Source organism: Etheostoma cragini, chromosome 8 (genome assembly GCF_013103735.1).
Source record: "Etheostoma cragini isolate CJK2018 chromosome 8, CSU_Ecrag_1.0, whole genome shotgun sequence".
NCBI classification, from domain to species: domain Eukaryota; kingdom Metazoa; phylum Chordata; class Actinopteri; order Perciformes; family Percidae; genus Etheostoma; species Etheostoma cragini.
The window spans coordinates 18,723,409-18,749,632 of record NC_048414.1 but is presented as its reverse complement, the minus strand read 5'-3'; the positions used below and the strand labels follow the sequence as shown (position 1 = coordinate 18,749,632).

Below are 26,224 nucleotides of genomic sequence, written 5' to 3'. Positions count from 1 at the left end.
ATCTCTCAATTACTGAGAATGCCAGATGATGTGATTAAGTTTGGGCTGTTTCTTATTAGCTTCAGGCTGAATGTGTCCCAGGTGTGTAATTCAGGTTACCTGCAGAGTTCAGGACTGCACCCTTCGGAAGAAAACAATGCCAGGAAGTACACTAGAATAGCGCTGATACTCAGTACAAACTTTTGTTTCTTTTTTTCTGCCAGTTCAACAACATGCTGTTGTACTGCGTGCCCAAGTTCAGTCTGGGAGGGACGAAGTACACGGTGAGGACGCGGATCGGCATCGACGGCATGAAGGTCCTGGAAACGTCCAACGTGGACTACCCTCACACCTTCCAGGTCTCGGGGAAGGAGAGGATGCTGGAGCTACAGGCCAGGTACATTTTATGCTAGTCTATATCCACGACGTTCCACTTCCTTTTTTCCGGTCGGATGTCCATTACCTTCAGCTTTCTTTGTGTTGGATTTTTGAGGACTATGGTTAATGTAATGTATACTTTATATTTTTAACTGCTCCTCAGATTTTTGCAGGGTAACTCCAGACAGCTAGCTAGACTATCTGTCCAATCTGAGTTTTCTGTTGCACGACTAAAACAACTTTTGAACGCACACATGTTCCACCAAAACATGTTCCTTGCAGATTTTGCAGAGAAACCGGGGATCCGCTCGGTGCTTAGCACAGCCCAAGACGATTGTGATTGGTTTTAAGAAATGCCGTTAAACGAGAGCACATTTTTCTACCATCCTGCAATGCTGTGTGGACAAGCCAGACTCTCCTCCGCAGCGCTGTGGAGGAATGTTTGGCAAAGCGAGACTTTTCATACATAATACAAGAAGAGGTCATTTAAAAAATGTCCGTTTTGTAAACCCTGTAAAATGAGCAAAAACAACCTAGCCCTTCCCACTGTAAAGTATATAGTTGTATTTAATTTGTACCCTACACAGTATAATTTCACATATATATGAAAGACCACCTGAATGAGCACACCCAAACTCCATATTTAGATCCTGTAAATCTCTAAGTACTGTTTGACCACAGCTAACTGCTATGTTGGTACGACTTGGTGTTGGAGGAACAGGAAGACTACAGTGCTGCTCATGGGTATAGGAACTCCTGCTTAAATTGACTAAAAAGAGGAATAAAAAATCATCTTTTGGATATTGATCCTGCCTTAATTTAAAAATTAGGAAAAATCCAACATTTAAGAACGAAAATAAATGAATAATGTATTGTAAATAAAGAAATGTGCTTTCTTAAAATACAGGGGGGCATGATTATAGACACCCCTATGTTAAATTCCTATAGATGCAGGCAGATTTTCATTTTTAAAGGCCAGTTATTTCATGGATCCAGGATACTATGCATCCTGATAAAGTTCCCTTGGATTGAATTAAAATAACCCCCCATCATCAGATACCCTTCACCTTGCATAGAGATTGGCACGGTGTTATTTCAGTTAGCCTAATAGCCGGTTTGATTTGCATTGACAGATGATTTTATGGAAAGTTCCCCATGCCTATCCAGGTATGTTGAAGGGTATATGATGATATTGGCTTATTTTAATTCCAAAGGCCAAGGGAACTTTATGAGGAGGCACAGTATCCTGGATCCATAAAATAACTGGCCTTTAATAATAAAATAAAGGTCTGCCTGCCTCTATGGGAATTTAACATAGGGTTGTCTATACTCATGCCCCCCTGTATTTTAAGAAAGAACATTCATTTATTTACAATACATTTATCATTCACAAAGAAAATTAGTGTCCTCAAAGGTTTTTTTTAACAACTTTTTTCAACTTAAGCGGGAGTTCCTATACTCATGAACAGTACAGTATCAAATAAAGTTATGGCAAGAGATACATATTTATGTTTTAGTCCATTTCATGGCTTTATTTTTCCTCCTCAGCTCAGAGCAGGACAAGGCAGGCTGGATTAAGGTACAAACAGTACAATCACAAACATTAGTATTTTCTTTATTGATCATATGTGTGTTGAAATCAATGAGTCACACATGAGTTTGATGTTTTTTTTGTGCTTCAGGCTTTCCACGAGACCATTGAGATCTTCCAGCAGAAAAACGAGTCATTCAAGAATGCGCTGAAAGATGTGGAGGAAGTGTCGGTGAGTGTCACATCAAAGCTGTGCGCACGGTTAAACTGTCACTGTGGTGAACCATCACACTGAGTGTCTCTTTTTTTATTTTTATTTCAATGTAGAATGCAGAGCTGGGGAAGCGCGCCCCTTGCTGGATCCGCGACAATCAAGTGACGCTGTGTATGAAGTGTAAAGAGCCTTTTAACGCTCTGACACGGCGGAGACACCACTGCAGAGCCTGCGGCTATGTGAGTCAGCTTGACGCTGCCATGTCGTGCATAGTGTGTGTACAGTAGGTGGATGAGAGAGAGCATTCATCAGGGTGGTTTAGCAACAGGGAACAAACACATTCAAAGCTCACAATTGTCACAGTAGTTTAGAAAATTGGGATTTGTTTGTGTGGGTATTTTAGGCCTTTATTTGTCTAGGACACTTTTGACTTGAAAGGGGAGGGGGGGGGGGGGGGGGGGGGGGGGGGGGGAATGACATGCAGGCGGCAAAGGGCCGCAGGTTGGAGTCGAACCGGCGGCCGCTGCGTTGAGGAGTAAACCTCTAAATATGGGCCCCCGCTATACCAGGTGTGCTAACCAGGCACCCAGAAAATTGTTATTTTGAAACATTAAGAGATGAGGTGATGTCAGTCAAATACACAGGGTTAGAGGCACTGAACGCCCACACAGTGAGTGTGTGGGTTTGAGTTAATCTGGCGGATTAGACCTCTTCCCTGGACGGTGTGGGTGTGGTTAGACCCGTTAGCCTTAGGCTCGTTCGAGATATACTGCGCCTCGCCTGTGAAGTGGACGAGTGCAGGCGGCAGCAGCCGGGGTGGTGACAAACATCTGTTGTCATGTCGACAGATTACAGCTGTTTCTAGCAGCCTTCACGCGGAACAGGAAGCCACAGAAACACACATCCTGTTAGGTCCGATTCCTATTTAATAAAATGTTATCAGACCCATATATCAGCTTGTCTCCAGTTGTTTTTATGATGACAAAGCGGCTGATTATAATTAACAACACATTGTAGATGATCCATAATCTGAATGGATTTACTGACTTCTGAACGTAACTCACACAACATGTGTTCTGTCCAGAATAAGCCTTTAAATCAGACAAATGGCAATCAGACAATTCTGAACTAATCACCTACTAGAGAGGCATGGCGTTTGTTTTGTTTAGTTTTTTTTTTTTGTCAATGTCTGTTGGTTATTCTGTGATTTGAAAATGGTCCAATAAAGGGACTTTTAAAACCAAAACCTACTAGAGAGGCAGGCGTTTCCCAGCATACCCTGAAAAGCAACTGAGCTGCCTGCGTCTCAAGTCAGGATCAAGTCGGATAAATCTAACCGCCATGTGTTGGACGGCGATCGCCGGTGATTGATTCTGCCGAGACCTGGCTCATCTCAAACGAGCCTTTTGTTGCACTAGTCAGGGCGGTGCAAATGACAGCTTTACCATTCTTATTGTTTAGACAAGATTTGTGACCTAATATATTCCCATTTAAACTCCGGCCCACTTCAACCTGAGCAGTGGTCTAATCAGCCAAAATAACTGAAATCACCTGTTTGGGTGTTGAGGCTTTTTAATAATGATAGACGATTCATGTGTGAGCTTTCCGTCAAGGAGATCAAATGTCTCCCATGTTATAGTCACATTGTCAAAATTTTAGATTTCTAGAGCTCTAAAACACTGCCGTTTTCTTTCATCTCCCTCTGCTACCAATCAAAGGCAAAATATGCCTTAATAATTAAATCAGATAATATAATAAATACAATAGTGCCCAGTGGCTTAAGATCGCTTCTGAGTAGTCATAGCTAATAAAATGATCCTTAGAACTCAATTTAGCGAGACAGTTTTGGTAAGAGTGTGGTATATTAAGGTATTAACTAAGATGTAAGATTTTTCTCTTCTCTTCTTTCTGACAGGTGGTGTGCTGGAAATGTTCGGACAATAAGGTGCCGCTCGAATACGATGGCAACAAGATGAACAAAGTGTGTAGAGACTGCTTCTCCATCCTGACTGGAGAAAGCATAGTCGAGGGCAAGAAGAAGGGCATCCTGGAGGTGAATAGGATATATTAATACATATATGCTGGGATCTTCTAAATAAGGAGATAATTGACAGAGATAGACAGACGTCACATACTTGAACAAGCGTTGCTTTACTGATCTTGTGCTAATTCGCGAGCTTCTTCCTCATGCAGATCGAGGCAGCTCAGTTCACGGGCAGCAGCATCATGTGTGGCTTCCTGCAGTACTGTGAGAAGAACAAACCTTGGCAGAAGGTGTGGTGCGTCATCCCCGAGAAGGAGTGTCTGGTGCTTTATCTCTACGGAGCTCCGCAGGTAATAACGCCAAGAACCCGAAGCAAAACTGTTATAACCGTTTAACCGTTAAAATCAATTCATGCAGAGACCGTTCTCTTCATCCCTGACTGTTCTCCTCAGGACGTGAAGGCCCAGTGTACAATCCCCCTCCTGGGCTACTCTGTGGATGACAGCGCCCGGCCCACAGACCCCCCGGTCAGCTTCCGCCTCTCTCAGTCCAAGTCCATTCACAACTTTGCTGCTGAAACCGAGGAGCTTAAGCAGCGCTGGCTGAAAGTGATTCGAGTGGCAGTGACGGGAGAGATGCCAGACTGCTCAGAGACCAACGGCGGCAATGCCAACACGATGCACAACAACAACACACAAGAAGTGGGTACTGATAGCTCATAAGGGTGTGTTCTCTACAAGCAAAGTGCTGTTGGGTTGCTCAAGAAAGACATGTACAGATGTGTTCTGTACACACACAAATACAAATGCACACTCTCCATGCTGTCTTTGAATCTTAAAGACGAGTAGATAAGCTGGCCTACCTTGCCACTCTCCAGTTTGCCAATATTCTTATGAACCCACACAATAACTTTTGATTCACTGCTGGAGCTGTGCTGGATTACTAAAGGACATGTCTGGTGCAATCAACACTAGAGCAACGAGGCCTCAGGACTGATCGACTTCCCTCAGACAGGCACTATGGAGGACAGCTCCAACTCAGTCTTCATACACTTTTAATCTCTGTCAGCTCCTCTTGAGCCAGTGCCATGTACACAATGTGAATCAAAGCAAAAGTACAGTCCAAAATAAGTCTGCTGGTGCTTGAACTCAACTCTGTGTACCTGTACAGTATACATGTTGGTTTTTTTTCTTTTCAAAAAGGAACTGTTGTGTTTTTATGTACAGAGATCAATCCCCAAACTTTGTTTTGATAATATAGAAAACATCTAATATGATGGTATAAAGAATGTTGATGTTCTCGTCTCCTTCTCTCATCCCTCAGTGAAAATTCCCCAACTGTCTAATGCTAATCAAACGTTGAATGCACGTCGGCGGATCTGCCTGCTTTGCAATTGGTCGCACCTGTCATGTAGTGTTTTCTATGAAGCAAGAAGAAACTAATTTGTTAATTAAACCAGATTTATAAATATAGTCTACAAAAGATAGCAGAAATCGATTGTCCTTGAGGTTTTATATCGTAATGGCAATAGTTATTGTGATATCATACATTTTCCAGAAAAACATATGAGAAACTATTTATAGATATATAGTAACCAACTGTAAATGTCTTTTTTTGGCTCATCCAGTTAAAGAAATGCCTGACAACAAAAGGTGCTTTATCACATTGATGCAATAATCCAGTAAATTCATTAGTACAATTAGCCAGTTCTGCTCATTTATGTGCAACGTTCCCAACAGTGGCAACCAGAGTTACTGTACATAAGGTGCACTCCAGCAATTAGCAGTGTCCCTCCATTTAACATTGAAGAAATGCAAGGCAGATGTGTCAAAATTGAAGAAGCAGAGGCAGAGATAACCCTGAGTATAAGCCAAGCTTATAAAACAAGGGATCCTACAATTCCCATAATGTAAATAGCGACCTACATTAGGCCTTTACTGCTGAAATACTCAAGTTCTCTCTCAGATATTCAAAGTTTCTAACTCAAGATAACCCTAATGATGTCATAGTGATGTCATTTTCTCTGACTTTAGAAAGATCCCTGCAAAGCCACTGAAGACATCATACGGTTCCCACAACATGAGTAGCGCTCTCCATGACAAGTCTGTTGTATTCAGTATTTAGTTTTCCTCAGTAGAAAAAATATAAGGTCACAAATGTCTATGGTCTCACAATATGTATTGTCATACATCGGCCAACCCTATGGCCCTGACCGTGCAGTTTGTATTAAAATGGCACCCTGCAATCAAGTGTATTTTCATATGGCATAATAACTGATAGATGATTGTTGTTCATGTGCAAAACTGAGGATGAATGGTAAATGTTTGTCTATCTACAGGGCAGTCATGGACCTTTATTAATGTGGAGAGAGATGAACGAGGATCATCAGGTTTTCTTTTTAGATGCAAACGCAGAACAATCAGATAAAGCAAGCTGGAGCGAGACGTAAAGATGTTAATGTGTTTTTAATGCTGTAATTAATTTTATTTAAAGTAATTTATAAAGTATTGACAAGCATGATTTGTTAAAAGTAGCACAAATTTGTTCCCTGACTGTCAACTAAAGAAGCGCAGCAGGTAGATACTATTTCTGAGAGCATATGTTTTTCCACTAACTCATCAAACATGTCACCTTGTGCTTGAGTGAAAGACAGCGTCCAGTCATAGCACGTTTCGGTTTGCAGAGTTCCCCCCTGTCCTCGATGCTGGTGCTCCCCTCTCTGAACTCATCCCCATCCTCAGTATTCAAATAAAAAACCAAGAGCACAAAACTTACTCATCTGTAAGATCTGAATTTATATTCAGATTTGTATGTCCTGTCAACCCCTCCCCAAAGATTTGAGAATCTACGCACTTTACAGAGTGTACCTTCAAAGAAAATAAAATGAGATGAAATGTGAAATGGGAATCTTGCATGTTTGTAATGTTATGTTGCCATTTGAATGACCTACATTGTGTTATAGCAATTCAAACCAGTCTGACACCTCTGGTCACATCAGTCATTGTGATGCTACTTCTACTAAGTGTACCCATTTCTTTTTAGTCACCCCAGACATAAGTTACATACATAGTTGTTTGTCAGAAGTGGTTAACACTTAAAAAATGTACGCGAAAAGGGAAACCCTAAAGCAGACATCTGTAGCTTCTGTAAAACATAAACAGAAGGAACGTTTCTATTCATATACACTGTATACTCACCTGAGTGCATGTTGGCAGATAACACGAGTAACAAGTATTTAACAGATTTAGAAACATTTTATTTTCATTAAAAAAAGAGAGAAATCAGACCAAAGACTGAATATCAAATGTTCTTAACGAGTACAAATTTGTGTTCTGCAAGTTATTTTTTCTCACTTTGAGAAACCGTCCTTGCACAGTGCTACTCAAACATAATTAATATTGGGTCACTCTGATTGCACCACGTGCAACATCACACAATAGTCAACAGAAGATCTGCAACAGATCAAAAAAAAACAAGTTATGTCAGAAAAAGCACACTGACAGAAAGTTCCAATCCTTGGTAGTTTTCCAATGTCGCTTGGCAGACGGTTTGATTCAATCTCAAGCTGAGATTTTGGGTCTTGGACAGTCTTTGTATTTGTGTATCTCAGCTTTTGGGCTGTCGGAGCAGGCCACGGATCCTGCGAACCAGGGCCTGGATGAAAGTGTAGCGGGAGCGGACCTGGCTGTACAAACCCTCCACCTCCAGCAGCTTCCTCTGCAGAGCCTCTCCGAAACCTGCCGCCATGTCACTCTTCAGCTGCAGTCACACAAACAGAGGGGATCAGGACTAATGTAGGTAGTAATGCAAACAGATGCACAACAATTAGGTTTGTCAGAGAAGCATTCAGAGTGTAACAGACATTACACTCATGCCCCTGTGTGCCATTTCTTACCAGGTCCAGGTCTTGCTGGCTGACTCGGGACAGACCAAGGCAACGCCCTCCACTTGCCTGCAACCCGCCAAACGAGTCTGGAGAACATGAAAATTTAAATTAGATTATTGCAATCAAGCTAAAACCATGCAGTGGAGTGTTACTAACAACGTTATTTATCTGCAAGTGATGTGAGGTCTGCTTCAAATGTACATGTCTCACCATCTGTGAGGCGAGATCTATACAAACTGGCTCCAGGCATCAGCGAGTCCTTGGGGTCGGTGGGAGTACAGTGCAACAGGTAGTACTCCAGGTGGCGCCACAACACAAACAAACATGTCTCGATAACATCTGAGAAAGAGGCAGGTCAAGGCATTTCACAGCATTTTGTAATGTGGCATTTTTACGTGGCCTTATTCCAACTTACTGAAGAAAACTCCCAAAGACAAATGTACAATAATGGGCTAAATGAGAGTTGATTTTTAATTCTGCTGTCTGAAAAGTGGTCGGAAAATGTCCGTTAGTCTAACGCTGTTGTCCTATCAATACCCTCGTGCCTGTAAGGGAACAAAGGATACAGGAGCACAGGGACAGCAGCTTGGCTCTGTTGTTGATAAGCTGGACCAGTCGTCTCTTGGCCAGCAAGCTCCTCTGGACTGATGAGATTTTCTCCACCCCTCCTGGGCCTGACACCAGGCCTTGGCACAACTACAGAGAAGATCTATGTGGTTAGAACTAAAGACGATGCATGTTGGAGCCAAAAAGATGCATCGAATCAAGAATTGTTACTTTTTATTCACCTTTTTTTTACCTCACAATTTACCTTACAAGGGGGGGGGGGGAAGTTTGCTCAACGTGTACAGCAGTGTGGTGAGTGTGAGACAAAGTGATCAGGTGTATTGGTCCATCATTACCTCCTTGAGCTCCTCAGGAGGCAGCTGATCCAGGCTCTGCAGTTTGCCCAAGCTTTGTCTGTGACTCTGGTGGAACCGGAAGAAATCTGCAGCACTGTTCTTCAGCAGGTACAGGACCAGACCCAGGCTGGGGGCCCGGGAGTAAGCCATTGATGGCAGAGTGGATGACAGATCTTAAAAAATAAGAGCCGCGGTTCAGTCTCATACTTGTAGAAGTGGATAATTGCTGCAGAAAGTAAAAAGCTAATTTTGTGGCAAAAGCTAAAGAGCCTCAAGAGAGTCTGGATTTCTAGACTGATCTGGCAGCTTTTAGACACTGAAGGACATTACAATGGCAAACAAAATATACAATAGTATTCCTTGTTCACAGTATACAGTGCCATGAGTCATCCCTTTTCCTTGTCTTAAGTATGGGCAGAATATCCCTGACCTGTGCGTCCTCCGTCCCTGCCAGCTGGCTCGCTGCCTGACGGGCTGAAGAGGCAGATGCTGAACTGGGCCTGGGCTGAGCTCTGCAGCAGCAGTGTCTGGCAGTACTCCATGATGTTAGCACGCACCTGGGTACAGAGGACAGCACCTCTCAGGTCACTGACAATCCAGTACATTGATGAATAATCATGACTATGTGGAAACAAGACTCCAATCTCATTGGTTCGTTGCCATTTTTCATTCCTTCCCCCCCACTGTTAATTATACAGTTGAAATGTGTAAACTTTGAACTTGGTAACTTCTAACTAGGAAGTCACTGCTGACATTTCACGGAGACACGTTAATCACAACCATGTACTTATGGGCCCCACAACCCTTCACCATGAATCTCTTACTACTTCGTTAAATAGAATGCTTGTTGTCAGACCTGTTGCATGGCCACCTCCATCTCTTCTCGTCTTTCTGCTGAGTCTCCAGGTGCAGAAACCTCAGCCTGCTTTAGCAACCTCTCCTGCTCGCTCCCTGCCAGACGGCTGAGCAAGGACAGACAGAGACGCTAAAAAAGAAGAGATGTATTACTAACGTTGAAATGGATATGCATCGTCAGGGATACAGCAAAACACCTCTATACTATCCCATATAAAAACAATGCAGCTGCCTAACCTGGAATCTGTTGATGTGACCCTGGAACTCCATTATAGCCGCGCTGTTGACCTCCCCACCCGTTTCAAGGGCCCCTGAGAGACCAAGCAGTACATGAACACCATTCATGCAGTCTGATGTGTGTATATAAGGTTTGCACAATGAAAAGGGGAAAATATAATAGAGGGCAAAGTGCATTAGAAGAGAAGAATTACTTATTAATGTACCTGGCAGAGCGGTCTTACTGATGATGCCAGTGAGCAAAGAGAGCTCCTGCAATGCTCCCATACTGAGCTCCTGACAGCGCAACAGAGACTGAATGGTGTCGGCATGCACTATCAGCCACTGGAGAACCTACGCACGCACACAGACACACACAGAGTAAGGATGTAATTGGAATGTCTATAAATCTTTGTATGGCACTCAGATACAGCACAAAAACAAAAAGTTGTCCAAGACACACTCATCAGAGACAAGGAGTTTTTTTTTAACTTGGTGTCAAACTGCCGTTTATTAAAGGTATAAGAATTTCAATTTGCAGGAATTCTTGATCAGTAATTTCTCTAACGGAATATCCTGACAGTGACTGGTCCAGTGTAATACCTAGATACGTAACAGTATCCTTTGCTTCAATTTCCTTTTTGTTACATGTGACGTTTAGTGCAGGTGCCTTTTGTAGCTTATGTCTGGGGCCAAATAGAATACACTCAGATTTCCCTAGGTGCAATGCCAGTCTATTAGCCACTCTCGTACATTTTGGTAAGGATGCAGATTTTCCATAATTTCTTTGATTGGTGAATATTCTGTCACCGTTTCAGCATCATAGCCAGCATTAGCCTTCTGTACATGATATCTTGCTTGGTTACGGTTAAACACATATTTATCAATATCAGCTTGTATATTTGAATTCCTTTACTTCCTGAAATAGTGATCTCACTGACAAATGAACACATGCCTACATGTACATGTTTTAGGAAGTCCAATTTCTACCCAAGCAGCTTCTAGTATCTCTATCCATAATTCTGGGCATGGGATAAATGATAATAGTAGAAGTCTGGCAGTTTGACTTACAGTACTTATCCTCAATTGGGCTGTCAAACCACTTTTCCGTCACAGCAATCACTGCAGCTTTTGACCTTGCAGTAAACTGCCTTATTTCCTCCATTTTGGCAAGTGAGCTCCTTGAGCTCACTTTGTGATCTCTATAATTGTGTGCTTACCTGTGCCGCACCCTGCTGGTGGTTCATGGTGGTAGAGGTCAGGATCACCTGAAAGAGCCTTAGGGTCGGTAAGAGAATCTGCCTGTAGCGGTCCATAGGGCTGGGGATGAAGCCGGATGGGTCCCGCATTACCCTGTAGACCACAAGGGAACAGACACACACTTAAGTAATACTATTAATAGACGCCTGAAGAAAAGGGGGCCATTTGAACGAGAGAGTGTCAGTTAAATGTAATGGAATAAAGGCAAGATGCTAAATTTAAAATTAAAAGTACTTGCCTTTTTAACTTGAAAGCCTTTAATTGTGCTGCTTTAGAGATGAATTACCATCCTGTGCCAACATTTAGTTTTTAAGTCTTACACTAATTAGGTAAAATTAGTCAATAGAGAAGGCACAGGTCTAAAATGTAAGAAATGTACTTCTTCTGGTTATATTTTACCCAAAACAACCAATTATTTAAAAATAAATTGTTAATAACATCCCATAGTTAAAAAAATAATAATAACTATAACTATATAAACAATATAATATATAAAACACACTCAGAATTTACTCTACCCCCTTTTTCCACATCCCTACCTGTGTGCATCGCTGTCAGGTACCATGTCAAACACCTGGCACTCTATCAGCTGTGCAACCAGCCCACAGCGCAGCAGCTCCGAAGCTCCCTGACCTGTCTTGGCCACACGAGTCAACAGAGCCTAAAAAAACCAAAACCAAAAACAGCAGAGTTTGTACCTTTAGTGTTTCCTCTATGTTGATAGCGTCCCAACGGGGTAAAATTTCTGCCGCCATAGTATAGGGCAGATGAACGACGGGGTTCTTGCTATGTACACTTTGCACCATTCCTGCACCGGCCTACCCCTCAAAACCAGCAAGAAAACCGTAGCTAATTGTGAACGTAGCTAATGTTCACTGAGTGTTTTGTTTTGTTGTTAAACTGTGTGTAAAATGAGTGGTGACGTTAAATCACCGGTTTCAGGTAACCTCTCCACGGTACCGTCTAGTTGCTGAATGGTTTCAAGGTAACAGCAAACATTAGCAGATAAGCCTGGTGACAACGACATTATTGTTAATATCTTGGCACAATGTTTCTGTAGTGGTCAGTGACTGAAAGTGTGATGTGAGATGCTAAAAAGAAAAACTACACGCAGCTGAAAAGAATTCTAGAGGAAACACTGCCTTCATAATCTTCTACGTACAGAGGCTTTAGATGAAGGTTACAGGTCCATTTACAATGCTAAACATCTCCTTACCATCTTGCTTTCAAAGATGTAGAGTGGTTTGAGGAGGGGGGGCTGAGGTGTGAGCAGGCTCTGCAGGGCGGCATCATCCTGTCTCAGGCTCTCCACTAGCGACCGCAGGTAGCCACTGTTGCATAAGTAAACCAGCCACTGATTCTGACGGTCTATGGACAAGATCCGGTCCAGCACCGCTAGAGCCAACATCTGACAGACCGTAAGAGGAGACAAGGATGATAAAACAAGAACTGGTTTGTAGTCAAAAACAAAGAGGTATTTATCTCAACTATTTAAACTTTGAGTTTTGCAATGCCATATGCAGGTTTATTTTCAATAACTTTATTTTACAAAGTTTTTGAAACCTGACGACACAATGTTAACATCATGTCAGTATGAGGCTAAAAATGGGAGAGTAGGTACATAAGTCATATTGTTGTATGATCTGCACGGATTGGCTCTTACCCTGCTGATTTCATGGCCATCACAGGCATCCCGACACACCACCTCCATAAGAGCTCTGCCATAGCTCTCAATGATAGCGAGATTCTCTCTCTGCAGTTTGGAGAAACCATCTTCGGGGGCTGTGAGACGTTCCCACATTGCCTTACCTGCTGGAGGGATGGAGAGGGAGATTTTCTCAGATGACCAGACAACATGTGTACATTGCCCTCTTGACTTAATACTATTAGATTTCCAAAAGACGCTCGAAATAAATGTTTTCTAGAAAGTCAGTATTAATGTTTCTGTGACGTACCTGTCTGCAGAGTGTCTGGTTCTTCAGGTTTCTGGGCAATCTGAAGGTAGTACAGCAGGGAGCCATACAAGTGAGCACGCAGACGCTGGTATCCACCTCCTTAAAGTGTAAAAGACAACATTTTAAAACGTAATCTGACCAAGGTTTATCCCATGTCAGTTATTTTAGGTTTATGTCATCACGTACCAGTGCAAAGGATGAAGTCTAGCAGCTTGCGGAGAATCAGGTGCAGGGCGGAGTTGGCAATAGAGGCAAAGCCAGAAGATGCTTCTAAACCCGCCCCCTGCTGCTGCTCAGCCAGGACTGATTGGCTGAGGTGGGCTGTCAGGGTGAAGACTGCCCCAGCAACAATGGGCATCAGTTCTCCTGCTGCATCCTCAGATAATACCTTGGCAATGCACAGTGATGTTTACAATCAGTTTTGTCAGCTCTTAAAGAAACTCATTAGCAGCGTTTTAGGTTTTTCTCTACTTTGACTGCTTCAATACACTTGTTAAGCACTAAAAAGCATCAGCATTAAAATTGTACCTAACCAAAACTTTTCATAAATGACTGCATCCAAAATAAAGTTAAAATGCCCCTTCCGTGCATTGATTTCATTGCTACATTTATGTCAACTTCCACGTGACAATCACCCTCACTGACCTTATCGTGCAGGTCGAGCAGCAGGTCTCTAATGATGAGCTGCCTGTCGTCAGCAGGTATGAGATCAGCAGGGCAGGTGGTCAGCAGCGTCTCCACAAGGCTCCTCCAGGACCGCAGCGCATGTCGCTTTGCACTCAAACTCCTACGGACACGGTTGCGTTCCACCACCTGCTGCAGGACGGAGTTCACCTCCTTGAAGAACACACCCAGGGACAAACATGTAGACAAAGCCTTTTAAGCTCCAGCTTTCATCTCTCAAATACTCTCAAGGGGTTTTTAAGCACAGCGTTGGGAGTCATTTACAACATGTTGGTAAATTACACAAACATTAAGTCCCATTAGTTTTTTGTAAACTCACCTCCATTAACAGTGGCCTCTGTCCAATGGCTGCCATTCCCTGGAGTGCATTCACCTCAGCGACCAGCACTCTATGCAGCAACTGTTAAAAAAGGAAAAGAAAAAAAGATTTATTTTTTATTATTACACATGATGACCAAACACGTAAACACAACAGAGATGAGTAAGTGGTGATCCTGGAAACCCACCTTAACGTTGCACACAGTGTGTCCTTGCTCGTTGACATGCTCACAGTTGGAGATCACCTGCTCTATCTGAGCACGCTCAAAGAAGTCCAGCTGCAGCAGCTCAGGCATATCCTGACTGAAATCGATGGCATCCAGCACACTCAGCAACTTCCTGCGCACTGATCACATCAAACAAGGACAAGATGAGATTAAAAGTCAGAACCAATCTGGCAACATATTAAAAACAAGAGCCTTGAATGACAGTTGGAATTAATTTATCAAAATATTCAAGTGTGTAAAGAGTCATTAAATGTTGACTGTATTTTGCCATTGATATTTGATTTAAACATATATTGTATATTCAGTAGGCAAGCCACGGTGTGGAAGTTTCCCCACCGGTGTTAGTGACAAGACCGGACATTTTACAGTAAAAATATGTTCATAGATGACGCTCAATAGATGGCCTATCATCTACTGCTGCGGCACGGTGTTCTAGTTGCAAGGCGGCCACCGGAGTTTAATGTTTACAGATTACGTCATTAACATTATCAGATATCCCCGTTTCAAAAACATTTTGCTGTGCAGAGTAGACACTGTCGTCTGAGTATTTATAACATGCCTAGTACAAATACTGAGTTAATTTTATTTGATAAACCTGAGCGCGGATACACGAAGATTAACTACATGGGTTTTATTTCTATAAACAAAACCGCAGTGGGGGCAGTGGGAACGAAATGTAATTGACGTGTACCCAACCATTGCATAACACCGGAAACACTGACTACTGTGGGAAACCTTGTACTCAGGTAGTACAAACCTTTAGAAACTGTGTCAAAATGCAGGAAGCCGCTGACTGATCTAGTTTCTTCCTCCATTCCCGATTCCCCATCAGCTAAAAAAAGAAAAGTTAGAAGGTTCTTAGGTTCATAGGTGTCATTTGGAAGTTTAAATGTGTGTGATCATTACTTTATTATTTATTGTATACTTATCATAGTATAGCAAGACTTTGGCTAATTTAAATTTTAAGATCTTTTAAACCAATAAAAATAAAAAAGGCCAAAAAGGGTGTATAAATTGAAATGTGGCCTGTGAAAACACTTAACAGATGTACCTGTATGTTGAGTGTGCGGCTGGTCATCCAACAGGAGGCTGACAAGGCGTTGTGTATGTGAACGCTGGCGGTTCAGTGAGGTCACCCTCAGCTCAATGGCAGCCGTTTTCATGAGCCAAGACATCTGGGAGAGGGCAGCTATCTGGTTACCTGAAGACAGCAGAAAGTAGAATCGAAGCAATGAAAAGAAAACACGTTTACTGTATTTTCTTTAACACAATCATTCATATTGTATCATTGCTCCCATTTCCTGGCTTTGTTTTTTACAAGAATATCTCTGCGACTTTTTACACTTTTACATCCATTATTTTCTTCCAGAAGGAATACAAACAACCACTAATTTCTATTAATGTTATGAATTTCATACTTTCCAGTTTCTTCCTCTTTGCTTCTTGTTTTTCTATTAATCACATCACTAATGCTGAATATATATTTTAGGACCAAGGAGATCGGTCTGGATCTCAACTCAACTCACTAGGCAGGATGAAGGGTAGGTGCTGCAGGTGAGAGAACAGGAAGTCCTGGCTGGTCCTCAAATAGCGCATGGTGGGTCCTGATGTATCTGGGCAGGCACACAGCTGGTAGATCACCTGAGAGAGAGAAAAAAAAAAAAGGATTAATTAGTCAATCAGCCCACACCGAAACATGTATACATTCAACCTGCTGGGCAAAAAAGGCAAAAATGAAGGTGCATTTGGAGTAGAGGATGAGGACTACCTGGTAGCAGAGCTCCGCCAGGTGTGGGGCCTGCTGTGTCAGTACCGGTCCTGATCTCTTCTCAGTGCCTCTCTGCAGCAGACTCAGTATGGCGTGCAGGCAACTCCGTGGACATCCCAACACACCTGTAACACACAAATGCACAGTCAACTGAAAGATAACACTCAAGTCATCTCCTCCCGATCCATCCAAACCAGAAGACCACAAACATTGCTAAAGTCACAACAGCCACCAAAATGAAAAAGCTGTGGTCTGACCTGGGTCCTGGAGGTTGGTGGAAGACACCGTTTTCTTTACTTCATAGCCCAAAAGGTACAGGGCTAGATTTGGCGTCTTGAGCTCCAAGGAGGTGATGAGCAAGTTCAGCATATGGATCTGGGTTTCATGCCGGATTCTTGCAACCTTCTTTTGTGGATGAGAGTCTGGAAGTTTGGTGGATTATGAAGTAGGTCGATTTTACAATACGAAAACAGCAGGATTTTAACCAAATGCAGAAGATGGTACAGATTTTAGACTGATGAAAAATGTTACAGACAACACATCGTCTCTCTTACCATCTCCATTTTCTGTTCCCTCCTCGGCCTCTTCACTGTCCAGGCACTCCACAAAGCCTGCCATAAGCTTCTCACTCACAGACTTAGGGACAAAGACAGAAATTGCTCTCAATTTCAAACACAACAAAAGATTCCAACATGACCGCAGTGAAGATCACTGACACAGACTCACCTCAGTGAATTGAGTAAAAAAACACACCCTGATCAATGGATGTACCAGTACATATTACAGAAAAGAAAACAAATTGCATTGTTTGACTTAATACATGTTGGGATCATGTAATCCACATTGAAGGGTCTATATAAAAAGTAGTCTAATTGAAATATGTAAACGAAAATATAGTAAACAATATTTTGGTTTTCTTGTAACTATTTTCTTTTGCTTACCGCTTAACATTTTGCCAATTAGCTTGACGCTTTGGAGGAAAAGTATTTATCCTTTTGTTAAGAGTTGAAACTTTGAGATATACAGTACCTGGTCATGTGTAAAATCTCCCACCAGCCTATTCTGAATGTTGGGGTAGTTGGCGATACGACGCAGGATTTTGGCACTCTGGAAGGCAGCCTCTGGGTTAGAGCTGCTGTGGTACAGATACCTGCAAGGGACAAACACAGGTCACTATTAACTTCTACTCAATCTAAACAAACTTTACATTTTTAAAGAGTAGTTTTTTCTTAAATATAACCTACTATGACTTCTGAAGAGGTTTGATAACATGTCAACTCCACTAATAAAACATGAAAAGATACACAAACATTTTGTTTGAGAACAGACTCAACAAAAAACGCACCCATGGGGTCAATACCACAGTTTGGGTATTGTTGTGCTATTTTGCTTTTTCTTGTCTTTTGTTGTGTTATATAGTGTTTGTGTACGCAACAGATGTATAATGACAGCCCTTTTTCTCAACCGAAATTTCTCAATAATGTCATCGATTGAGGAAGCCATCCCAGTTTTTTAAAAGTGCTGTCCCTTGCCCTATTGAGGAAGCACGGCCAGCCCAGCTGACCAATCAGAGCAGACGGGACTTTTCAGGAAGGCGGGCCAAGAGCTCAAACGGAGCGTTTTATGTGGAGGCACTGAAGCAATGGGCAGAATGAGAAATATAGTATGTTTTTTTTACATTAAAGCAAGAATGCAAAACTATTCTAGAAGACCCCAAGAGTACAAATATGATGGCAAAAAGGAGCATAATAGGGGCTCTTTAAAACCTAGATGCCCGTACCTGGCAATGTTGACAATGTGATCTGCCCTTCGAGTTTGAGGACTGACCCCCTGCAGGAGCTGCTCCAAGGGGGAAACCAGCATAGAGGCCTGGCTCTCCCTGAGGAGGTCCATGAACACCACCTCCTTCTGAAGAGCCAAGTCCAGCAGGCACAGGCAGTGCAGCACCGCTGACTCCAAGAGCTTCTTACCTGTAGGGGTAGAGTAACAGAGCATATTGTCAGAACGCACACGCACACAAAATCTCTCTTTCTCTGACAGCAGCTGCATACGTTCTCTCACCAGGGAAAGGTGCATAGGTGTCCAACTGGCGTACACCCTCCTCCAGCAGGCTAAGGCAGAGCGCCAGCATTGGCGAGTCGTTAAGCAGGTGGAACATGATGCTGTGGCCTGGGGGCTTGTGGGTTGTGACCTGCTCCCCCTGCAGCTCCACCATCTCCTGGACAAAGTCGGACGGCTGGGGCTCGTAGTCCCGCAGCAGCTTGTGGAACACCTCCAGGACAGCATCAGCAACCTCCCACTGAGAGATAGCAGAAATGATAAACAAGGAAAGGAAAATAACTGTGGTTTGTGTAGTCCACAGAGCATACATGCATGCCGCAGCTGCATGTCTTCACCTTATAGGACACTGGGAGAGCATTACACAGCATATTACCTTCTCAGCTGGACGGCGATATGCTCTGGTGGGGAAGGGGAGGAACACTGAGTCACGCAAGAAGTTCAGGTAAGGCTGAAAGCCTGGTACGCGTAGCCCCGCCCCTAAATTAATGGGCAGGCTGCTCTCCACCAGTGTGCTGATCAGATGACAGAAGCCTCGTGTCAGGGGATACTCCTCGCAGCTTGACTCAATCTCACTCAGCTCCACCTGAGAGTCAAAATAATATATTGACAAAGTTGGCCACCTAAAGGTCCAGCCAAGATATCTTATTTAGGATGTTTAGGAACTTTAAACCTGATAAGTAAAGACAGAATGAAGATAGAATTGAAGTTATGCCAAGGAAAATTCTTATAGAACTTCTTAAAGGCTGCATAACTTTTGAACAGGAAGGTTTTCAAACTGATGAGAGAATAAAGTAAATTTTTAGTCTCTATCTTTATGCTGAATAGCAAATGCTACTTTAACAACAACAGCATTTAAAGATGAGAACTGTCTCACTTTTTGTATGCATTATGCATCACAACACATTTGGGTCTTAAAACATATTTCCTTTGGGCGTCAACAAAAGTTACCTCAACGCAAATTAAAAATGATCCTGGAAGCCCTCAGTAGTCTAAATGCTGTCTGTACCAACTAATGAACCAAAATAATTACCTATCTTGAAGTTGAGGGTGACAGAATAATTAAAAACCTTCCCTCAAATTTGGTTGGGTTGTGAGCATCCAACATCCCAATCACAAACCACAAAAGACTCACCTCAATTCCAGCTGCCTGCCTCTGACCCGGGGCTCGCACTGTCTGAAGGATCTGTGGTAAAAGAACAAGTTAAAACTGATAGAAAAATATCTGACAACACAGCAAACTGCAAAAACAATTTCATAACACTTTAAAAATAAAGTATTTTAGAGAAAGATAAAAGAATACACCTACAGTTTGAAAAGAAAGACAGCCACTTAAATAATGGGACTGATACCAATTTAAAGTTTCAAGTTTTTTGTTAGTCTGGCAATATTGTCAAAACAAAAACACTTCACAGACTCGATCCTGAACATTATATAGATGTCAAACAAATAACTTTTGTTATGGTATTACTTTATATGACAAATGGCACTCTCCTCCTTCTTATAAAACATCAACCAAAATTGTTCTCCTAATATACGAAGGCCAACCTGTGTATATTCCAGTGACTGCCAGAGTGAAGCAGCGATCTCTGGTGACTTCCCAAAGGCTGCCAGGCAGTGCAGGAGCTCAGCCTTTAGGATGGGAGGAATGCTGCACTGTAGCAACCCTAACATCACTACAACTGGGGTCCACTGGGGATGCTCACACAACGCCAGCCGAGCATTTTCACTCTAGGGAGAGAGAAAAAAACATCACAACAAACAATACAGTTAGATAGGAACAATCTCAGCAACATGAATGCAAGAGTTTTCAAAGACACCAGGAGCGCATATATATATTTATATATATATATATATATATATATATATATATATATATATATATAAATAAAGATAATAGGGCCGGGCAACATATCAATATTATATCAATATCTATATATGAGGCTAGATATATTAAAAAATGTATATCCTTATATGATAGTGTTGTTTCTTCCTAGTTGTAAATAGCTACATTACAGTAAAGTGATGTAATTTTCTTAACTTACCAGACCACTTAGTCATTATATCCACTTAACTGATAACAAAATGTCATTGTGTAAATATTTTGTGAAGGGCCAATGGTCAACTCTACAATTTTGATTCAATATTGATATTGATGTATTTGGTCAAAGATAGTGTAATATTTTATTTTCTCCATATCGCCCAGCTCTAGTATATAAGAAATTCAAAGTTGTTTTATACTCCAAGTAATATGAGCACCAACGAAATATTTCCATCCTTATGGTGAATGTTGCTCCATACCCATGTAATGATGGTTGTGAGCAACTGCAAAAATGAGGTGAGTCCTTCCAGCTCTCTTTGGGTGATGCCCCTTAACGGTGGGTGGCGGTAGTGTGCTGCATCTGGATTTGGAAAGTCTCGTCGCAGGTTCTCATGGTAGAGCATAAGGGAGTGAAAAAAATGTTCCCAAGACACCGGGCTGCCTGAAACTCCCTGAATGTTGTCACCTGCAAACATAAATTTAATTGGTATTCATTTGGATATGTATTAAACTTAAGCAAAGCTTTAGAGTCTGATGTTCATATCAACTAAATTTAAAGCTAAATTAATTACGATTTGAAAGTCTTTATATTTGTTTTTCACATTACTACTGAACAGCCACATAATACAAAAATGGTCAAAACTCCCAATCAAAAACTGCTCTTACTGTGTGTAGCTCCGTTGGTTTTAAGTAGGCTGAAGGAGTAGTGGGCACACTGAGGACCATTGGCAAGCCCTTTCAGCATTCGGAGGTAGGGGATATAGAGGGTGGCGGGCAGGAGGTCTCCCATCTGACGTACAAACTTAGACAAAACCACCTGCAACAAGCACACGAAAAGATTTAAAAAAAACTTTCAACAGACAGAAAACACATGGTTTGCAAATCCAGCTTCTCTCATGACAGTCAAAACCCAAGTGATCCAAATTCATCATATTTTATTACCTTGCCTTGCTACTCTCTCACCTACAATTATTCTTGGTGTGAGGAGAAACTGAATTTTTGTGCAACCAGGTTCCACAACATGCTGTTCTTACCTGTTTATGTGGAGGCCTTTGCAGTGCCATTCCCAGGTAGGATCCCTGCAGGGAGGTGTGTTGGAGAGACTCTGTGGGACACCAGAACTCCAGACCCAACTCCAGCCCAAAGGAGTCTTTACTGTAAAACTCCCCGATCTGGGAAGTCAAAGCAGTAACCAACATTATTTCAACTGTCAGGCCACTGCAGCATTTCCCCCTACCCAATTTAGCTTTTAAGATTGATCTAGAAATTGAAGCTTATTTTTCTACTGCAATCAATGTGTGAAACCTAGTGAAATGTAAAAAGTGATGTTAGCTGATATGTGTATGTGTGCATGTGTTTGTAAAAAACACTGACGAGGATCATGAGGTGGTCTAAGTCCTTGCGTAACGATGATGGAAGCTCGCTGTCCATCTGTAGGGACATGTGCACCACACGGGCATCCTCATCAGCGCGGTTACGAAGCTGTTTCACCTACAGTAAAAAAAAAAAAAAAAAAAAGATTTTAATTATATATTTAACCAGTATGCAAAATAACAAACCTACAGCCTCATAACTAATCAGAGACAAGCTGACACTACAACATGACATCCATACAAGTCAACCTCTTAAGTATAAACATTAGTACTGGACACTTGGGGCATCTCTCACCTTCATTGGCATGAGGGCCAGGAAGTCTGTGATGAGTGAATGGAGGCGGCGGATGTAAAACTCTTCCTGGGCAAAACTCTCACATCCCAGGATGCCCTCCTTCATAAACAGGAAGACATCTCCCAGCAGAGCCTGGTCAGCTAGAGCCTCGTCTGCCTCCGTGAACTCAACCAGGGCTGCACAGCGCGCGCGCACACACACACACACACACACACACACACACACACACACACACACACACACACACACACACACATGCACACACTTATACAAGTAAGATACTACATTTAAATGACTACTATCTTTAAGACCTCATGTTACATCAAAGGGTTTTCTTCAAACTGCTATAAGGCATATTTGATGCATGTTCAAGAAAAAGGAGCTTGTGGCCAGGTGAGCTCGGTTGGTAGAGCAGGCGCACATACATAGAGGTTTAGTCCTCAACGCAGCAGCCGGGGGTTTGACTCTGACCTGCGGCCCCTTGCTGCATGTCATTTCCCCTCTCTCCCCTTTCATGTCTTCATCTGTCCTATGGAAATAAAGGCCTAAAATGCTTGACAAAATAATCATGAAAAGAAAAGAAGGCCTTACCACATCCTTGTGGTAGCTGAGAAAGGACCCTCAGAGACAGAGCCCATGCGAGTCGACACACAGCCTGCAGACCTGTAAGCTTCCACGGCTGGCCGTCCATCAGACGGCTGTGCACTGCAGACACATACTGCCTCTCAGTCAGCATTGGCAGTGCCTGGATCAGATCTAGAGGAACAAAGACAATCCGTCACTACTTGTAGAAGAAAAACAATGAAACTGAAATTTCTGTTGTTGCTAAATAACGCCGCATCAGAGAGAGCTGGCCAGCTGACAGAGTGAAGAAGTGTTGAGGCAAGGACAACGGGTAAGGCCACTCTCCTCAGCCTGGCAACCAATAGGAAAATTATTGATGATGAACAATAGCTACAAGTAGTACGTTTTAGTGGATTTAACCAACAACGTTCAAAGTTGTCCAATCAAAGTTAAAATTATTTACATTATAGGCATTTAACATGTTCTCACCTTCTCTATCTTCTGTCCCCTGCTCTACAAAGCTGACATCCAAGCAGTAGAGTAGTGCCATGACCAGAGCGAGGTTCACACTATCCAATGAGCCATCAGCTTGAGCTGTCACTGTCTCCAGGTGGCCAATGAGAGCCAGGGTGTCATCTTTAGACAAAGGTGATTGGCAAGTCCATGAAAACAGGCTGTCTGCCAGGGCCTGTCTGCTTTCTTTAATGAGGTCAGAGACCTGGGGACAAGAGGGGAAGTTAAATGTTGTTTGTATTCCGCGCCTTATATTTTCTACTCTATTTAAGGTTACAATAGAAAGCCACTTACTAGCTTTGCACTAGCCAAGTACAGCATGATGGATAATGAATTTATTGCAAAATGAACACAAAAAGATTTGCTCTCACCTCTTTCCTGTGCTTCTCGTTGCCCAGGCCACGCTCCTTCTGCAGTCGTTCAAACTCACGTGTCACATTTATCTCTGACACCAAGGTGAGGAGGCGTTTGGTCAGACCGTGGTTCATAAGTTCATCTGTAAAACGTGTTGTCAAAGCCACCAGCTCTCCACTGAATGAGAAAACAAACAACAATACAGGTTAATAAAAAGAAAATAGGATATTAAAAAACAACAACAGGACAATCACATGCTCATCATTTGAACTGTTAACACGAGCTGTCATTGCTTGAATGTACTACTTGTTTATAGCATTATCACCTCAGGTCCAGGGTGAAGGTCTTGCCATGGCGTGACTGGATGAGTGTGCGCAGGGAGTTCGCCAAACAAAGCTTTCCATCCCAGTAGAGCAGCACAGCTACTAGACCTCGTGTCAGACCTGGAAAATGGGGCTGCTGTTGCTCACCTGGAGACAGACAAACATATACAGAGAATCCATTTTGTGAAACATCAATGTCTTCACTACTGGAAGTCATGCAAGGCTTTGTCTCCAAAGCATGGATTTGATCAGGACAAACCTTAAACAAAATAGCCATTGTAAACTTTTGTGAGTGCTGTATCTAAAATACCACATAATACACACTCAAAAAATGTACTAACTTCATATAACTTCTTTTATTTGCTTACAAGTCACGTCTTTTTTATGTCCACTTTACCTGCTAACAGGAGCTCCAAAGCTGCTAACTCTCCTATATCAAACAAATCGCTGAGGATGAAGGCCTCTGAGAGGAGCTGCTCTGGAAGGAGCCGGGACCCCTGCTGACCTTGGATGGCGATGCCTTCTGTGCTGGCTTTACGCACCTTCTCTCTCTGCTCTGCACTCTTTGGCTACAAATGAAGAGAAGACCATCATGAGAGTCTCAAGACACACTGTATATCAAAATGAGACTGTCTGCATCAAGGAAGATGCAGGATGCAAAGGAAGAATCCTACTGGAACATTAACATGAAATTACATGTGATTACAAATTCGGACCCCAGGAAAATGAGCTGCAGCCCTGTTGTAGCTAATGGGGATCCTACTTAACTAAATTAAACTAAACAAACGTGTTTGTGCTTGCACATCATCTCACCGGGTTCTTATAGAGTGAGAGAAAGTGTGGTTTGTGTTTCTTCAGCTGCAGGTCCAGCAGGTGGACACTCTCTGGCTGTCTCCTCAACACTGCCCCATCCACTGTCTCCCACAACTCCTTCAGCGGCCCCCACAGACTGGCTCCTGGGTAGGTAAATGGGTTTTGAAAAGTCTTGTATCATCATACATGCACAGAACAGTTTTTCCCCACTCCTATTGTGCTAGTTTCCTATAACCATACTTGTCATTGGTACCTCGCCCTTTGCGTTTAAATGTCATGACTGCTGAATCCTGCACATAAACTTGGAGTCAAATTCTATTATGACATTGAAAAAATAAGTTTTTAATGTTAAAGTGAATAATTGTTTAAGCAATAAATAATATCTTTAAAACTTGTTAACTGACAGGACAGGATGTTGGGCAGTGACAGTTTTGTGACGTTGTTGACATTGTTACCCTCTTTCCAACTGCACAACTAAGTAATAACTAGTACAGGTAATATGCTTATGTATAAACAACATACCGACTCATAAAGACGGCTGAAAGATGAACATGTGAATGACAGCAAATAGTACCAGTGAAATTCCCTTAATATTGCATTACTTATATTAGTTTTCAATAGCCTAAATGGTTTACCTTTTACGTTTGTTATTGTAGCTTAAGCCCAAGAATTCAGTTATACTGGCTATTTATTTATTATTGCATCAAACCCCTAGGTTGCCTAGCTGTCACTAAGGAACATAAACCAGGTTTTTACAAATCTCACTCTCACGAGTAAACGATTCACTTATTTCACACACAGAAGTAACGTTATTATTATCATCCAGAGGTCAGTTGAAGTCTGGAACTTAAACTTTAGACGACACGTCTTGTCTTATTTTATTTTTATTTTGCGTGGAGCAATAGCAGAAGCCCAATAGTATATGTCTATGCTTGTTCCTAGTCCCTTAGCTAGTTGAGCTAAATGTTGTTGCCGGATAAGTAAACTCGCTTGTTGACCTATAGAAAAGAGTTGCGTCACAGAAGTCACATAGCACGTATGGCATTAGTTCTAATGTAAACACTTGATAATGTTAAGTGTAAACTTGTTAGCCCACCGCACCGAATTATTGTTTAAGCCACATTAGCAAGCTAGCTAGCTAATCTTACGTTTACTTGCAGGCTAGGTTAGGTTAGCCTAGCAGCCTGAGTCTGAATTTCAGTGATCTAGCACCATGTGCTCAAAACATGACATGCTACAAAACTAGCGCTAAAAATAAACTATGTATTTGCTTATCTTTGAAATGCCGATTCATAGTAACTGCCCGGAATTAACACAAATAAGTTACTTAATAAATTAAATATAGTTCATACCCGAATTTACCGCCATCTGCGCCGCCATGATACATTCGGAAAATTAGACAGGAAGATTTGGGCTCGTGCCGGTTTGAAATTTAAAAAGGATAAATTCTATAAACACGCTTTGATAACATTTGCTCAAATAAAATCCACCAGTTCTATTTGAATGCGAGTACTGGGTAATTACGTCAGTAAAATATTTTAAACATTTTCCGAAATTCTGTATAATCCTTCAGGCGAGGTCCTCGCAAGAGGAGCGTTGTAGCTGAATGGGAATTGTAGTTTAGTAAAGGAGACAAATATGAGAAGTAATATGGTTTTCCGGGGATTCAAGTTTTTATTTTACACATTATGTTATCAAAAAGATTGTAATTTCTTTGAAACTTTGATAATGTA

The 26,224-nt window shown here is 42.1% G+C and overlaps 2 protein-coding genes across 15 annotated transcripts in view; one reads left to right on the top strand and one right to left on the bottom strand.

Moving 5' to 3' along the window:
• The window catches only part of fgd4a (FYVE, RhoGEF and PH domain containing 4a), a 56,268-nt gene extending 49,281 nt beyond the window's left edge, over nucleotides 1-6,987 (top strand). For all 13 annotated transcript variants that reach the window (XM_034879061.1, XM_034879062.1, XM_034879074.1 and 10 more), the window contains 7 exons: nucleotides 204-376; nucleotides 1,906-1,936; nucleotides 2,040-2,120; nucleotides 2,216-2,341; nucleotides 4,018-4,155; nucleotides 4,296-4,436; nucleotides 4,539-6,987. In XM_034879061.1, the coding sequence (XP_034734952.1) occupies nucleotides 204-376; nucleotides 1,906-1,936; nucleotides 2,040-2,120; nucleotides 2,216-2,341; nucleotides 4,018-4,155; nucleotides 4,296-4,436; nucleotides 4,539-4,808 (960 nt within the window). In that variant the 3' untranslated portion in view covers nucleotides 4,809-6,987. The remainder of the gene's footprint in view (nucleotides 1-203; nucleotides 377-1,905; nucleotides 1,937-2,039; nucleotides 2,121-2,215; nucleotides 2,342-4,017; nucleotides 4,156-4,295; nucleotides 4,437-4,538) is intronic.
• A 333-nt stretch (nucleotides 6,988-7,320) lies between these two features.
• Nucleotides 7,321-25,945, bottom strand: nup205 (nucleoporin 205). Of its 2 annotated transcripts, none has more exons than XM_034879046.1 (43): nucleotides 25,844-25,945; nucleotides 24,492-24,634; nucleotides 24,076-24,247; nucleotides 23,681-23,825; nucleotides 23,373-23,532; nucleotides 22,978-23,206; nucleotides 22,516-22,680; nucleotides 21,925-22,100; nucleotides 21,631-21,747; nucleotides 21,291-21,428; nucleotides 20,923-21,073; nucleotides 20,517-20,722; nucleotides 19,764-19,946; nucleotides 19,351-19,401; nucleotides 18,592-18,801; nucleotides 18,219-18,456; nucleotides 17,938-18,127; nucleotides 17,187-17,307; nucleotides 16,712-16,793; nucleotides 16,415-16,579; nucleotides 16,158-16,282; nucleotides 15,916-16,030; nucleotides 15,441-15,590; nucleotides 15,147-15,221; nucleotides 14,351-14,508; nucleotides 14,164-14,244; nucleotides 13,806-13,997; nucleotides 13,347-13,548; nucleotides 13,161-13,259; nucleotides 12,869-13,017; nucleotides 12,422-12,613; nucleotides 11,745-11,866; nucleotides 11,166-11,298; nucleotides 10,173-10,299; nucleotides 9,967-10,040; nucleotides 9,731-9,859; nucleotides 9,305-9,431; nucleotides 8,875-9,047; nucleotides 8,539-8,668; nucleotides 8,183-8,311; nucleotides 7,982-8,058; nucleotides 7,589-7,845; nucleotides 7,321-7,551 (listed from the first exon to the last, which is right to left on the bottom strand). In XM_034879046.1, exons 1-42 carry the CDS (start codon nucleotides 25,869-25,871, stop codon nucleotides 7,693-7,695), a joined length of 5,982 nt encoding a protein of 1,993 aa, XP_034734937.1. In that variant the 5' UTR covers nucleotides 25,872-25,945; the 3' UTR covers nucleotides 7,321-7,551; nucleotides 7,589-7,692. The 2 variants fall into 2 exon arrangements, with proteins under 2 accessions (XP_034734937.1, XP_034734940.1); XM_034879049.1 differs by having other exon boundaries at nucleotides 12,869-13,014.
• Nucleotides 25,946-26,224: the final 279 nt, after the last annotated feature.